The sequence below is a fragment of the Sapajus apella genome, unplaced genomic scaffold (genome assembly GCF_009761245.1).
Source record: "Sapajus apella isolate SASKATOON/1434 unplaced genomic scaffold, GSC_monkey_1.0 scaffold149, whole genome shotgun sequence".
Lineage (NCBI taxonomy): Eukaryota > Metazoa > Chordata > Mammalia > Primates > Cebidae > Sapajus > Sapajus apella.
Window position 1 is genome coordinate 864,382 of NW_022437089.1, and position 12,585 is coordinate 876,966.

The window sequence follows — 12,585 nt, forward strand, 5'->3', positions numbered from 1 at the left end:
ATATTGCCCAGGCTAGTCTTGAACTCCTGGGCTCAAGTGGTCCCCTCACCTTGGCCTCCCGAAGAGCTGTCCGTCGAGGGACACAGGTTGCTGCCATGTTTCGGCTGCTGGAACACTGCTGTGAGCATGCGTGTGCAAACAGCCCTTCCTCACGCTGCCTCCCGTTCCTCCGGGCCTGTACCCAGCAGTGCACTCTGGGAGCAGTTTCACTCTGAGGAGCTGCCAAACTGTTTTCCAGAGTGGCTGCCTCATCACAATCCAATTTTAGAACATTTTTATCACCCATAAAGCATTCCCTGTGCCCATTAAGAAGCCATCCTCCCTCTCCCTCCCTCCCCTGTCCTGGCACCCGTTCCTCTGCTTTCCGTTTCTCTGGATCTGCCTATCCAGGCACTTCACAGAGATGGAGTCATGCTGCTCTCCAGGTCCATCCATGCTGTCACGCAGATCAGCCCTTCATTCCCTGTCACGGCCACTGTATGGACAGGCCACGTCTTGATTATCCACTCCTCTGCTCCTGTACTGATGGGTTGCTTCTACCATTTGGCCTGTATTCATACGGGTTTTTGTGTGGACACACGTTTCAATTATCTTGGGTACACAGGCGTGGATGTGCAGGAGTCAGGGAAAACAGCTCGCCGGTGCCACTGGGCATCAAGCCCAGCTTTCTAGGCTGCGAATGGGCCCTGGCAAGTCCGTGGCCAGCACTCGTCTTCTCCCACATGGGGCCCCTACCTTGGCACCTAGCACGTGGCAGGCAGCAACAGATGTTAAAAGCCATTCTTGCTGTAGGTAGCCAAGCTGAGGCTCCCCGAAGCTCTGGCTTCCAGTTGGCAGCCAGGGCCACCCTGTGCCCACAGCAGAGGCCATGTTGCCAGGAGTGCTGCAGAATCGTGGCTCCAAGAACAGGAACAAACCGCAAAGGAGGCACCTGGAGTGGGCTGGATTTGGGGACTTAGGAGCCAGGAACTGGTGGCAGCCACAAGAGGGGATGTGCTCCTGGGGGGCTGGAGGGTGGGCCGTGGAGGGGACAGGGCCCCTTGGTTGGAAACTGAGGCAAGGCTACAGAATTGGGCACTAACAGGTCAAGCGTGGGGCAAGAGGGACAGCAGAGATGGCCTGTCCGAACACTCTGTGGATGGGAGACTGTGGTGAGGGAAGCCCCAGGAAAGGCTGTGAACTCAGGGCAAGGGAGACGTGAGCAGGTGCAGCCCTGGGCTGCTGGGGGGCTACATGAGCACCCTGGCAGCCGAAGGAGCTGCAGCTCATGGGGGAAAGGGGGAAGAAGGGAAGCCGAGAGCAGGATACACGCACGTAGTCAGCCTGCCCACCCCCCACCCTGGGGAAGGAGCCCCCTGGCACAGATCTCGCCTGTTTGGGCCAGCGGAGATGGTCAGGCCTTGGCCCTGAAAAGTCTCCCTGTGTTTTCAAGAGAAAGGATTCGGGTTCCGGGCAGATTCATCACCCACCCTCAGTCTGCAAATCTTGACCCTTGGGTTGACCTGCCCCAAAGGCGGGCACTGGACAGTGGAAGAGAACAGAGGACACGTGAACAGTGAACACAGCGAGGGCCACCGCGGCTCCCACAGGCACCTCCACCTGCCTGGGGGGGGTGGGTGGGACATGTGAGTTTGGTTCCCAGCAAATCCCTCTGAGCCGCCCTCACAGGCTCGCCTCAGGAGCAGGGAGGCAAGGGGTGGGAGGAGGAGGTGTAAGTCCCAGGCCCAATTAAGAGATCAGATGGTGTAGGGTTTGGGAGCTTTTAAGGTAAAGAGGCCCGGGCTGATCCCACAGGCCGGTATAAAGTGCCGTGACCCTCAGGTGACCAGCCAGGGCTGGCTGCCGTCGGGGACAGGGCTTTCCATAGCCATGGCCCAGCAGTGGAGCCTCCAGAGGCTCGCAGGCCGGCATCCGCAGGACAACTATGAGGACAGCACCCAGTCCAGCATCTTCACCTACACCAACAGCAACTCCACCAGAGGTGAGCCAGCAGGCCCACGGAGGCCACCCACCTGCCCCGCCCAAGGGAATCTCTCCTCTTCATGTCCCCACCAGCAGAGAAGGCCTTCTCCCTTAGCTTTTCTGATGACATGAATGGGGGGTCCTCTCCGAATCTAGAAGGATACCACAGGATAGAATATGCATTCTCCAGCCACACAGGCTGCCCAGCCCCTTTGCGGATCCGTGGCCGGGGAAGAGTTTATGTGCTCTTTCTCTGTGGCCCGTACCTGAGTGCCAGGTCTGTCTTTACATCTGAAGCCAGAGGAGGCAACACACTGACACACCCAAGGGAGACGGGAAGGAGGGAAAGACAGCCGCAGAGGGCAAGAAACTTCTAGAACTTCAGGGTCAGCAGAGACCTAGGTTTCACTTTGTCAAACTCCATGCTTTTGGCTGCACACCTCTGGGGAGAAGAGGCTGGACTGGTGCCTAGGGCTGTCTTCCCATTTAGAGCAGTCCTGGGAGAGAGGGCTCAGGCCCAACAGAAAGCTGAAGGCTCTCATCAGGGCAGCCCAATCCAAAAGCTTTGCTCGCAGGCCCTCCAAAGAAGCTTAGGACGCCAGTGACCGCCCCATCCCAGCCCCTCTCCCTGGGTCCCTCTTCCAAACCAAATTCCTTTGGTGCCTTCAAGAACATCATGCAGGCCAGGCGCGGTGGCTCACGCCTGTAATCCCAGCACTTTGGGAGGCTGAGGCAGGCGGATCACAAGGTCAAGAGATCGAGACCGTCCCGGCCAAAATGGTGAAATCCCGTCTCTACTTAAAATACAAAAGTTAGCTGGGTGCGGTGGCTGGCGCCTGTAGTCCCAGCTACTTGGGAGGCTGAGGCAGGAGAATTGCTTGAATCGGGGAGGCGGAGGTTGCAGCAAGCCAAGATCACACCACTGCACTCCAGCCTGGTGACACAGCGAGTCTCCGTCTCAAAAGAAAACAAACAAAAAAAGACCATCATGCAGGCTGTGGTTTCCAGAAACCACGCCAGCTCCTTGGCTGCCAATAAATCCCTTGCTATGGGGTGGCCAGAACCAAGTGCCAATTTGTGACGGAGTGTTCCGACCACACCGGCTGAGGGTCTTGCAGTTGACCTCAACATGACTGTGTCCAGAATTTCCTTGGTGACAACGCAACAGTCTCTTCCTAGACATCAATGCGTGATGCTTCAATGCACTCTTTTCAAATGTCGGAGTAGTTTTTTTTTTTTTTTCCCACAAAACGTCAAGCTTCTGCTAAAGTACCGGGAAGAGTGTAATGAACCCTTATACACATCACTCAGCTCCCATGGTTTCACCTCATTTCGTCTGTAACCCCTCCACTACCCTTTTTTCCTGATTCTTGGAAGCAAATCCGAGACATCACGTCCTTTCCCCTGTAAATCTTTAGTATGTTCCTCTAGGAGAAACATAGCCACAAGCCATCATCACACTGACAAGTGTGACAGTATTTCCTGAATAGCTTCAAATATCCTCCTAGTGTTCAAAAATGTCATACAGATTTTCAGTTTGCTTGAATCAGGGCTCAGATAAAGTGCACACATTCAGATTGATTGACGTGCCTTCCGATTTTCTTTGAATCTAGAGATTCCCTCTCCATCTCCCTGCAGTTTATTTGTGGGAGAAACAAGTCATTCATCCCTGGACCTTCCCACACTTTAGGAGGAGATGATGGCTCCTCCATGGCATGGTTCATCGGGCTCCTCTGACCTTGTTCATTATGATTTTTCAGTAAATTGGTAATCGATCTGAGGGTCTGACCAGAGGCAGGTTGGATTTGTTGGTGTGTTTTGGCAAGGAGAGTGTCTCTTTTCCGGGGTGTTGGCAGCTACTGAAACTCAATGCCCAGAGCAATTAAACCACTGGGGATGGAAAATGATGGCATTCGGACACCTTACCCTGTCTTCACCTGTTGGTGACCAAAATCTTAACATCTTAACAGGTCTTCTTATCCTGAGGGTATAGGCCACTAGGTCGTGTAGTCAAACCAGTGTGTTTCAAGTCCCTTAGAATAGTCCCTCTCTAAGTGATTATGCCACTCAGTGGATATGCATTTAGCTTCATTTCTTTTCTTGCTGATTTTCAGAGATTGTCGTTTAAACTGAAAATTTATTTAAATTTTATTTTACATTATTTTGTTTTTTTGAGACAGTCTTGCTCTGTTGCCCAGTTGGAATACAGTGGCACGATCTCAGCTCACTGCAACCTTGGCCTCCTGGGTTCAATTGATTTTTGTGTCTCAGCCTCCTGAGTAGCAAGGACTACAGGTGCCCACCACTACGCCCAGCTAATTTTTGTACTTTTAGTAGAGACAGGGTTTCACCATGTTGGCCAGGCTGGTCTCGAACTGCTGACCTCAGGTGATCTGCCCACCTCGGCTTCCAAAAGTGCTGAGATTACAGGCATAAACCACCGTTCCTGGCCACTTAAATTTTGTCTTATAATTGTGTAATAAAACAGTTAAAAGCTTCCAAATTAAACTCTAGAAAAGAAGGCGTGTTTTAGAAGTCTGGCTTCTCTGCGCCATCCTCCCCTTCTCTCTCTCCCTGTATTTCCTAGAATCACTTTGCCTGGGAGTTGACTTTAATTCTCTTGCTCACTGCTTTATGAAATTAGTTCCAGAACTTTCAGGAGGGAGGGACAGGCCATGAGGCCAGCTCTAGTTGCACTGGTGGCAGCTCCTGTCCCCTCCCCCACTGCTGCTGGCCCTGTTTTCTCCTTTACCCCGACGTCCCTGCACTGCCCAATTTGGATGGCGTGGGCTGCCAGGGAAGGGCACTGGCGCCTTGTTTTGAAAGGACTAGATTGCTCTGCACCCTTGCACTTGCCTACAGGCCAGACGTCCCAAACCCCCCCAGTCTCAGCTACTCTTCCTCAGTTCACCCCAAGTGCTTTCCAGGGAAGAGCTGCCGACAGTTTGGGGTCCTCTGTTCTTAGGTCCGTCAGCAGCCCCATCGCTCCCTTCTGCCCCCTTCTGCATGGAGACTGACATCACGCAGGTCTTCAATTGTCAATGATCTGTCCCTACTGCTCATATTGGGGGTTCCTGGAGAGCCAGTGCCAGGTATCGGGGTTGCAGACATTGTCAGTGGGTTTCTGGAAGCTCCTTGTGTTAGGAAGAAGTGGGGCCCATGCACAGAGGGAAGCAGAGGCCTTGAGGGATCCAGCTGTGCTCAGGGTGAGATTTATCTGTCTCTCCTGGCCATAGCAGGAAATCCCTGTTTTTCTTAAGCTAGTTTGAGTTGGGCTTTTCTAACACACAACTAAAGAATCTCTTGATAGATCTTGGGACTCTCCGTGGATGCTTTCGTAAGCATGCCATGAGGCCTTATATGGCAGCAGGTCTGTGGCTTGCAGTCCCTTCAGGTCATCTGCCAAAAACAATGTTATGACAAAGGTCCTCCCAACATGAAAAGTGTAGAGCCCTAGCAAACTCCTGCTGAATACAAAACAGAAGTCACTCATTTGTAGTCCCAGCTACTCAGGAGGCCAAGGTGGGAGGATTACTTGAAGTCAGGAGTTCAAGACCAGCCTAGGCAACATAGCCAGACCCCATCTCTACAGAAATAAAAAATTAGCCGTTGCGGTAATGTGCACCTGTAGTCCCAGCTACTCGAGAGGCTGAGGCAGGAGGATCGCTTGAGCACAGGAGTTCCAGGTTGCAGTGAGCTATGATTGTGCCACTGTACTCCAGCCTGGGTGCCAGAGCCAGACTTTATCTCTATTTTTTTTTTTTTTTTTTAGACAGAGTCTGATTCTATCACTCAGGCTGGAGTGCAGTGGCATGATCTTAGCTTACCGCAACCTCTGCCTCCTGGGTTCAAGTGATTCTCCTGCCTTAGCCTCCCAAGTAGCTGAGACTACAGGCGCACACCACCATGCCCCGCTAACATTTCTGTATTTTTAGTGGAGACGGGGCTTCACCATGGCCAGGCTAGTTTTGAACTCCTGACCTCAAGTGATTCACTTGCCTCGGCCTCCCAAAGTGCTGGGATTAAGAGCGTGAGCCACAGCGCCTGGCCGCCTGTATCTCTAAATACATCATAATCATAATCATAATCAGGACAGCAGTCATATTGGATTAGGGCCCACCCTAATGACCTCATTTAAGCTTGATCATCTCTGTAAAGATCCTGTCTCCAAAAATGGTCACATTCTGAGGTATTGGGGTTAGGACTCCAACATATGAATTTGGGTGGGGACACAGTTCCATTCATGACACATTCATTGATTAATTTCCTCATTCATTTATTTTCTGAGCATCTATTGTGTGCTGGACACTCAGTGAAGATGAATGAGTCACGGTCTCTGGTGAGAAAGACAAGACTTGTAAGTGTGTCTCAGTACTGGCCAGTCCAGGCACAGTGGCTCACAGCTATGATTCCAGCCCTTTGGGAGGACAAGGCGGGCGGATCTCTTGAAGTCAGGAATTTGAGACCAGCCTGGTCAACAGGGTAAAACCCCACGTCTGCCAAAAATGCAAAAATTAGCTGGGCATGGTGGCAGGTGCCTGTAAATCCCAGCTACTACTTGGGAGGCTGAGGCAGGAGAATCGCTTGAACCCAGGAGACAGACGTTGCAGTGAGCCGAGATCACACCACTGCACCCTAGCCTAGGTGACAGAGCAAGACTCTGTCTCAAAAAACAGAACAAAACAAAACAAAAGAATTTTTAAAAATTACTATAGATTGGGTGGCTTTTAAACAACGTTTGTTTCTCAGCGCATTGGAGGCTGGAAGTCAGGGCGCCCTCTCCCTGGCTGCGGATTGCCAACATCTCATTGTCTTGTCACATGCAGAAAGAGAACTAGAGAGCGCTCCAGGGACTTTTTTTTTTCACATGAGGCATTGCCATGTTTCCCAGGTTGGATTCGAACTGGGCTCAAGTGACCCTCCTGCCCCAGCCTCCAAAGTGCTGGGATTACAGGCACGAGCCACCGTGCCTAGCTAATTTGAACTGTTCCTAAAGGCTCAAGTGATCCTCCCACGGTGGCCTCCTGAGCAGCCTGTAACCCCAGCTTCTAGGGCCTCTGTTATGAGGGCACTAACCCCATTCACAGGGCCCCACTCACTCTGCACACATGACCTAAATCACTTGCTGAATGCCCCACCTCCTAATGCCATCACCTTCGGGGCTGGGATTTCAACACAGGAATTCATGGGGGGCACACACATTCAGATCATCATGAATGGTTACATGTGACAGAAGGTGACCGAGGTGGGTGGTGGTCCTCCCCTCAAGGGGGTTGAGTTGCCAGTAGCTGGGGAATCTGGAAAGGCTTCTGGAAGGCAAAGGCATCTGAGCTGGTCTTTCCATGAGGAAAGTGTTTGTCTATGGAAAGGCAGAGGACTCTGGGAGGTAGGAGGTGGGGCAGGGGCGAAGGGAAGGGGGAGCATGGCAGCAGGGTGACTCTGCACGCCGGGAGTGGGGAATCAGATGGGGGACATGATGAGGAGTTCTGTTAAGTTCAAGGTGCTAGTGCGGAGACCGGCAGGCGATGGCCTCTGGCTTGAGGGACAGGATGGAGGGCAGGCTGTCTGAGGATGGGCAAAGCTGGAGGGACAGAGCCGATTGCAAAGGCAAGGGCAGTGGGCAGGAGGGCGGGAGGGGGAGGGGGAGGCCCTGACGGAACCGGGAGAGGTGGGATCAGCACCGGTGTAGACAGGTGGTACTGCCATCCAGCTCCTCTCTCTCCTCTGCCTCCTGCCCGCAGGCCCCTTTGAAGGCCCCAATTACCACATCGCTCCCAGATGGGTGTACCACCTCACCAGTGTCTGGATGGTCTTTGTGGTCTTCGCATCCGTCTTCACGAATGGGCTGGTGCTGGCGGCCACCATGAAGTTCAAGAAGCTTCGCCACCCTCTGAACTGGATCCTGGTGAACCTGGCGATTGCTGACCTGGCAGAAACCGTCATCGCCAGCACTATCAGCGTCGTGAACCAGGTCCATGGCTACTTCGTGCTGGGCCACCCAATGTGTGTCCTGGAGGGCTACACAGTCTCCCTGTGCGGTAAGCCAGTCGGGGCCCAGGCTCAGCAGAAACTGTTCACTCACCCTGCGAACCCCTCCGGCCACCCCAGCATGACCTGGGCCCAGCTTCTCCCGTGGGTCCGCCTCCCTCACATCCAGATACTGAAGGGTTTGGAGGCTTCCATCTGAACACTCACATGAAATTCAGTTCCCTTGAGTCCAGCACACCCTGAGTTCCTACTCTTGAGTCAGGCTTTGCCCGGGGACAGCCAGTTTGGGGCTGTGGGGCTGGTGTGGGAGGAGACAGACACAGAACCAGACAGTCCCAGAACAGCATGGGAGCGGGGCCTCTGGGCACCCTGGGCAGAGCTCCTGTGCAATCAAGGATGCCACCCTTCCAGCTCACCCGCATCTGCTTTTCCTGGGGGAGACACGATTCCCAGATCCTCTCCCATCCCCATCACTCATATCTCTGTGGCCACGATTACGCCCAGGTCAGCAGACAGTGGCCAAGAGGTACCCATGTGCCAGGCTCTGTGCTAAGGAGGGGCCCTATACCCAGACGGTGACCAGACAGTGCCATCACCAGTCCTCTTCGACAGGAAGGGGCCTGGGGCAGGTGGAGAAGGAGCAGCTGGGAGCAGCTGGCAGCTCGGTGGGCAGAATACCACCAAGCGGCCGCTGCTGCCGGACACGCGGTGGGCAGGCCCAGGTCTCGGAGGCCTCAGAGGCCACGCCCAGGAGCTGGGGCTTCAACTCAGGAGGAGGAGACCCCACACTCAACAGAAGCAGCTTCTGTCCTTGCCTCCCCACCACCCTTAGCAGCCTCTCCACCCCCACCCCATTAACTGCCTCAAATTGTACCACAATGGCCCAGACCAGAGAGGGCGTTTGTCCAAGTCCTGGCACTCCCCAGACAGTCTACAAGGGGAGCCAAGGGAAGGTCAGGCAGGGAAGGTCCATCCCCAGGTCCAAGTGCTCTCTGCAGTGGGCATGGCCTCTGTGGTCCCACGGGCCTTCCGGAGTGCCCCCTGCATCTCCGCCCACATCTGTCTCCATTTCTGCCAGGGTCTCCCGCTCACCCTCGCCTCTGCCCATGGTCTGTTCTTGGGCCACTCCGGCGCCAAGCAGCCAGCACTTCCCCACCAGTTTCAGTCCACGGATGCTCCTGGCCATCTGGGAAGCCTGTGGACTCCATCTCAGAAGAATTTTTGCAAACACATAAAATGAGACCCATAGGATTATAAAGGCAGCCAATTATATTGAAAAACAGTTATCAAAGTATTAAATATTCACCAGTAACATAGTCTTTCATTAAAAGCATTTATTGGTCAGGCTCCATGCCTGTAATCCCAGCACTTTGGGAGGCTGAAGTGGGAGGACTGCTTGCCTCCAGGAGTTTGAGCCCAGCCTGGCAACATAGTGAGACCTCGTCTCTACAACAAATAAAAACTTCGCTGGGAGTGGTGGCACACCAGTAGTCCCAGCTACCCAGGAGGCTGAGGTGGGAGGATCGCTTGAGCTCGGGAGGTCGAGGCTGCAGTGAGCTGTGATGGCACCACTGCCCTCAGCCTGGGCAACAAAGTAAGACCTGTCTCAAAAAGTAAATAAAAATAAAAGCATGTATTAAAAGTATTAGTGACACCACTCAGCACTAAAGTTTTAAATAACAGGATCCAGCCTGACACCCATTGCTATTTCAAAGTAGCGATGAAATAAGTGACATTCGAACTGTCTGCCACCTCTGTAAATTGACAGGAAAACATCTGTGACCTCTCTTGCTGACCAAGTCACGGGTGCTGCTAATACTGCCGTGTTCATATTGGAAGGAAATGTCCAGTGTCTGTTCGAGGTTGTTGGAAAGAAAGATGTCACTTTTTCCACCTCAGTGGGTGGAGCCCTGAATTCTGCGTGCAGGCTTTTGGGGTCTAGGCAGGACAGTGGGAAGCCGTCTCCACCTACCGCAGAGAGGGAGTGGGGAGAATCTGAGCCGTTTACACTCGCCTAAAGGAACGTGGGGGTGTGCTGGAAGGAGGAGCGCAGGTTACTAGACATAGCCTGATTCCTTGCTCTTGGCTAGGACAATAGCTCCTCAGTGTGGCCATGCTGCTGTGGACGTGGCCATCAAGAGTTCCGTCATTAGAGGAAGGGCCGTGGCCAAGAGGGCAGGGGGTGCTAACAGGGCTCCTCTGGGCCAACAGGCGCAGCTACTGGCTCTGTTTGGCTTCCTCGTGGGCGCTGATGTGTGGAGGTTGGGGACAGAGCTCCCTGAGTTTGGTTCCCAGCTTCGAGATTCCAAGACTGGTTGGCAAGAAACCCACTGGCCAAACCGGGAGCTTGAAGCTCCTGCTCCAGAGGGAGAGCAATTGAGGAAAGAAAGAAACGGAGAGGAGAGGAGGAAAACAGGGGTCAGTGGGGAAGCAAGGTGGGAGAAGAGGCAGAATGAGATGCGGAAGGAAGTAGAAAGCAGGAGTTAGGGAAACAAACTGACCCAAGGCCCACTCGCCCTGGACCTGAAAACATTCTTTGGAGGATGAGGTTTTGCAGCTAGGTGGGCAAAGGCCTCCTGATTTTGAAAGCTATCAGCTGGTCCAGGAAGGAAGCAGTGATGTCGGAGGCTGTTCTACCTCTGCTTCGGCTCAAAGCCCTCGTCTGTCTGCTCTCCCCTAGGGATCACGGGTCTCTGGTCCCTGGCCATCATTTCCTGGGAGAGGTGGCTGGTTGTCTGCAAGCCCTTTGGCAACGTGAGATTTGATGCCAAGCTGGCCATCGTGGGAGTTGCCTTCTCCTGGATCTGGTCTGCTGTGTGGACGGCCCCGCCCATCTTTGGTTGGAGCAGGTAAGGGGGCACGGGTGCAAGACGGGGTGGGCAGGGTCAGACTCTGTGACCTTGAGGCAAATCATTCCTTTCTCTGGGCCCCTCTCAGCATGCAATGTCTATGAATGTATGAATCTGGCTCTGTGGTCCCCAAACCTCTGGAAACATATTTCTCCCAAGCATAATCGGGTCACAGGAGCACACGGAGAAATGCCGGTGAGCTCGGGCCATGAGCACAGCTGTCAGTGAGCGCACAGCATGTTTGCATTCCACGTCTCTTTCCTGCACATGCTGCCGCACCCCCCACCCCACACCTTTCGGACGCTGCTTGTGTCATAGATCCACCTGGGCCTGCAGAGCTCATGTCCTGGTCTGGCCAAGCAAGGGGTTCAAACGTTTGATTGGAAAAGACTGGATGGGACAGCATTTCACTGTTTTATTGACAAGTGCATGAATAAGTTCTCGCGGTGTTTGGAGAGGGAATGTTCTTTCTTCGGGAATGTTCCATCATTCTGGGGAACCTGGTGAAAGCCTGTCTCTGTCTCCCGCCACGCCCCACACAGCTGCCCGTCATCAAACATGTGGCAAGCTGACCTGGTGGAGGCTCTCCCTCGGGTTATCCCATTTAATCCTCCAGGCCACCCAGTGAGCAGGTCCGTTTATCTCAGTCATGGTCTAGCTGACCTCAGATAAAAGACTCACCTGTTCACAGGTGTTCTTAGAAGGTCAGGGCAAGACGGAACCTCACACACTCTTCCCTTTGTAAAAAGGGGGTGTGCTTGGGGAGATGAAAATGTTCTGGAAGCAGATAGTGGAGATGGTTGCACAGGGTCTCACTCTGTCACCCAGGCTGGAGTGCAGTGGTGTAATTATGGCTCACTGCAGCCTCGACCTCCTTGGCACAAGTGATCCTCCCATCTCAGCCTCCTGAGTAGCTGGGACTGCAGGTGCACCACTTCACCCGGCTAATTTTTTTTGTTGTTGTTGAGACAGAGTCTCACTATGTGGTCCAGGCTAGTCTTGAACTCCTGGGCTCAAGCAGTCCTCCCGCCTCAGCCTCCAATGTGCTGGGATAGGCATGAGCCATTGTGCCTGGCCTATAATGGCACATTTTATGTTATGTGCATTTTACCACAATTTTAAAAAGAGGAGAGGCATGACATCTAAAATGGACAAGGATTTACCAAAAACCCAACAGTTTCCTTCTGGGGTGATGAGAATGTTCTGGAAGCAGAGGTGGTGACTGCACAGCATTGGGAATGGACCATTCCACAGAATTGATCACTTCAAATTGGGTAATCTCATGCAACGTGAATTTCACCTCAATTTAAAAAAAAACCCCACCCGAGTCATCGGCAGGCCTGGGCTGAGGGTCCTGGGTCAACCCACCCTGCATCAGGACTGGCTGCCGGCCCTTCTCTCCAGGTACTGGCCCCATGGCCTGAAGACTTCCTGCGGCCCAGACGTGTTCAGTGGCAGCTCGTACCCCGGGGTGCAGTCTTACATGATCGTCCTCATGATCACATGCTGCATCCTCCCACTCAGCATCATTGTGCTCTGCTACCTCCAAGTGTGGCTGGCCATCCGAGCGGTAAGCGCCCCTGTCCCTCCTGGCCTTAGGGGAAGGGGGTGCCCTCCTGCCCCTAAGCTTCTCTGCCCCCAAATCAGTCCACTGAGACTACTATAAAAAAATTTTTTTTGAGACAGAGTCTTGTCACCCAGGCTGGAGTGCAGTGGCGCAATCTCGGCTCACTGCAACCTCCACCTCCCGGGTTCAAGCGATTCTCCTGCCTCAGCCTCCCGAGTA

General features: G+C 53.5%; 1 protein-coding gene across 2 annotated transcripts in view; it reads left to right on the forward strand.

Annotated features, from left to right (window-relative positions):
* Positions 1-1,771: 1,771 nt before the first annotated feature.
* The window catches only part of LOC116541237 (opsin, longwave 563 nm), an 18,767-nt gene continuing 7,953 nt past the window's right edge, over positions 1,772-12,585 (forward strand). The window contains exons 1-4 of one of the 2 annotated variants that reach the window (XM_032265263.1): positions 1,772-1,981; positions 7,704-8,000; positions 10,631-10,799; positions 12,204-12,369. In XM_032265263.1, coding sequence (XP_032121154.1) covers positions 1,870-1,981; positions 7,704-8,000; positions 10,631-10,799; positions 12,204-12,369 — 744 coding nt within the window. In that variant the 5' untranslated portion in view covers positions 1,772-1,869. The remainder of the gene's footprint in view (positions 1,982-7,703; positions 8,001-10,630; positions 10,800-12,203; positions 12,370-12,585) is intronic. The other variant, XM_032265262.1, reaches the window with a different exon arrangement.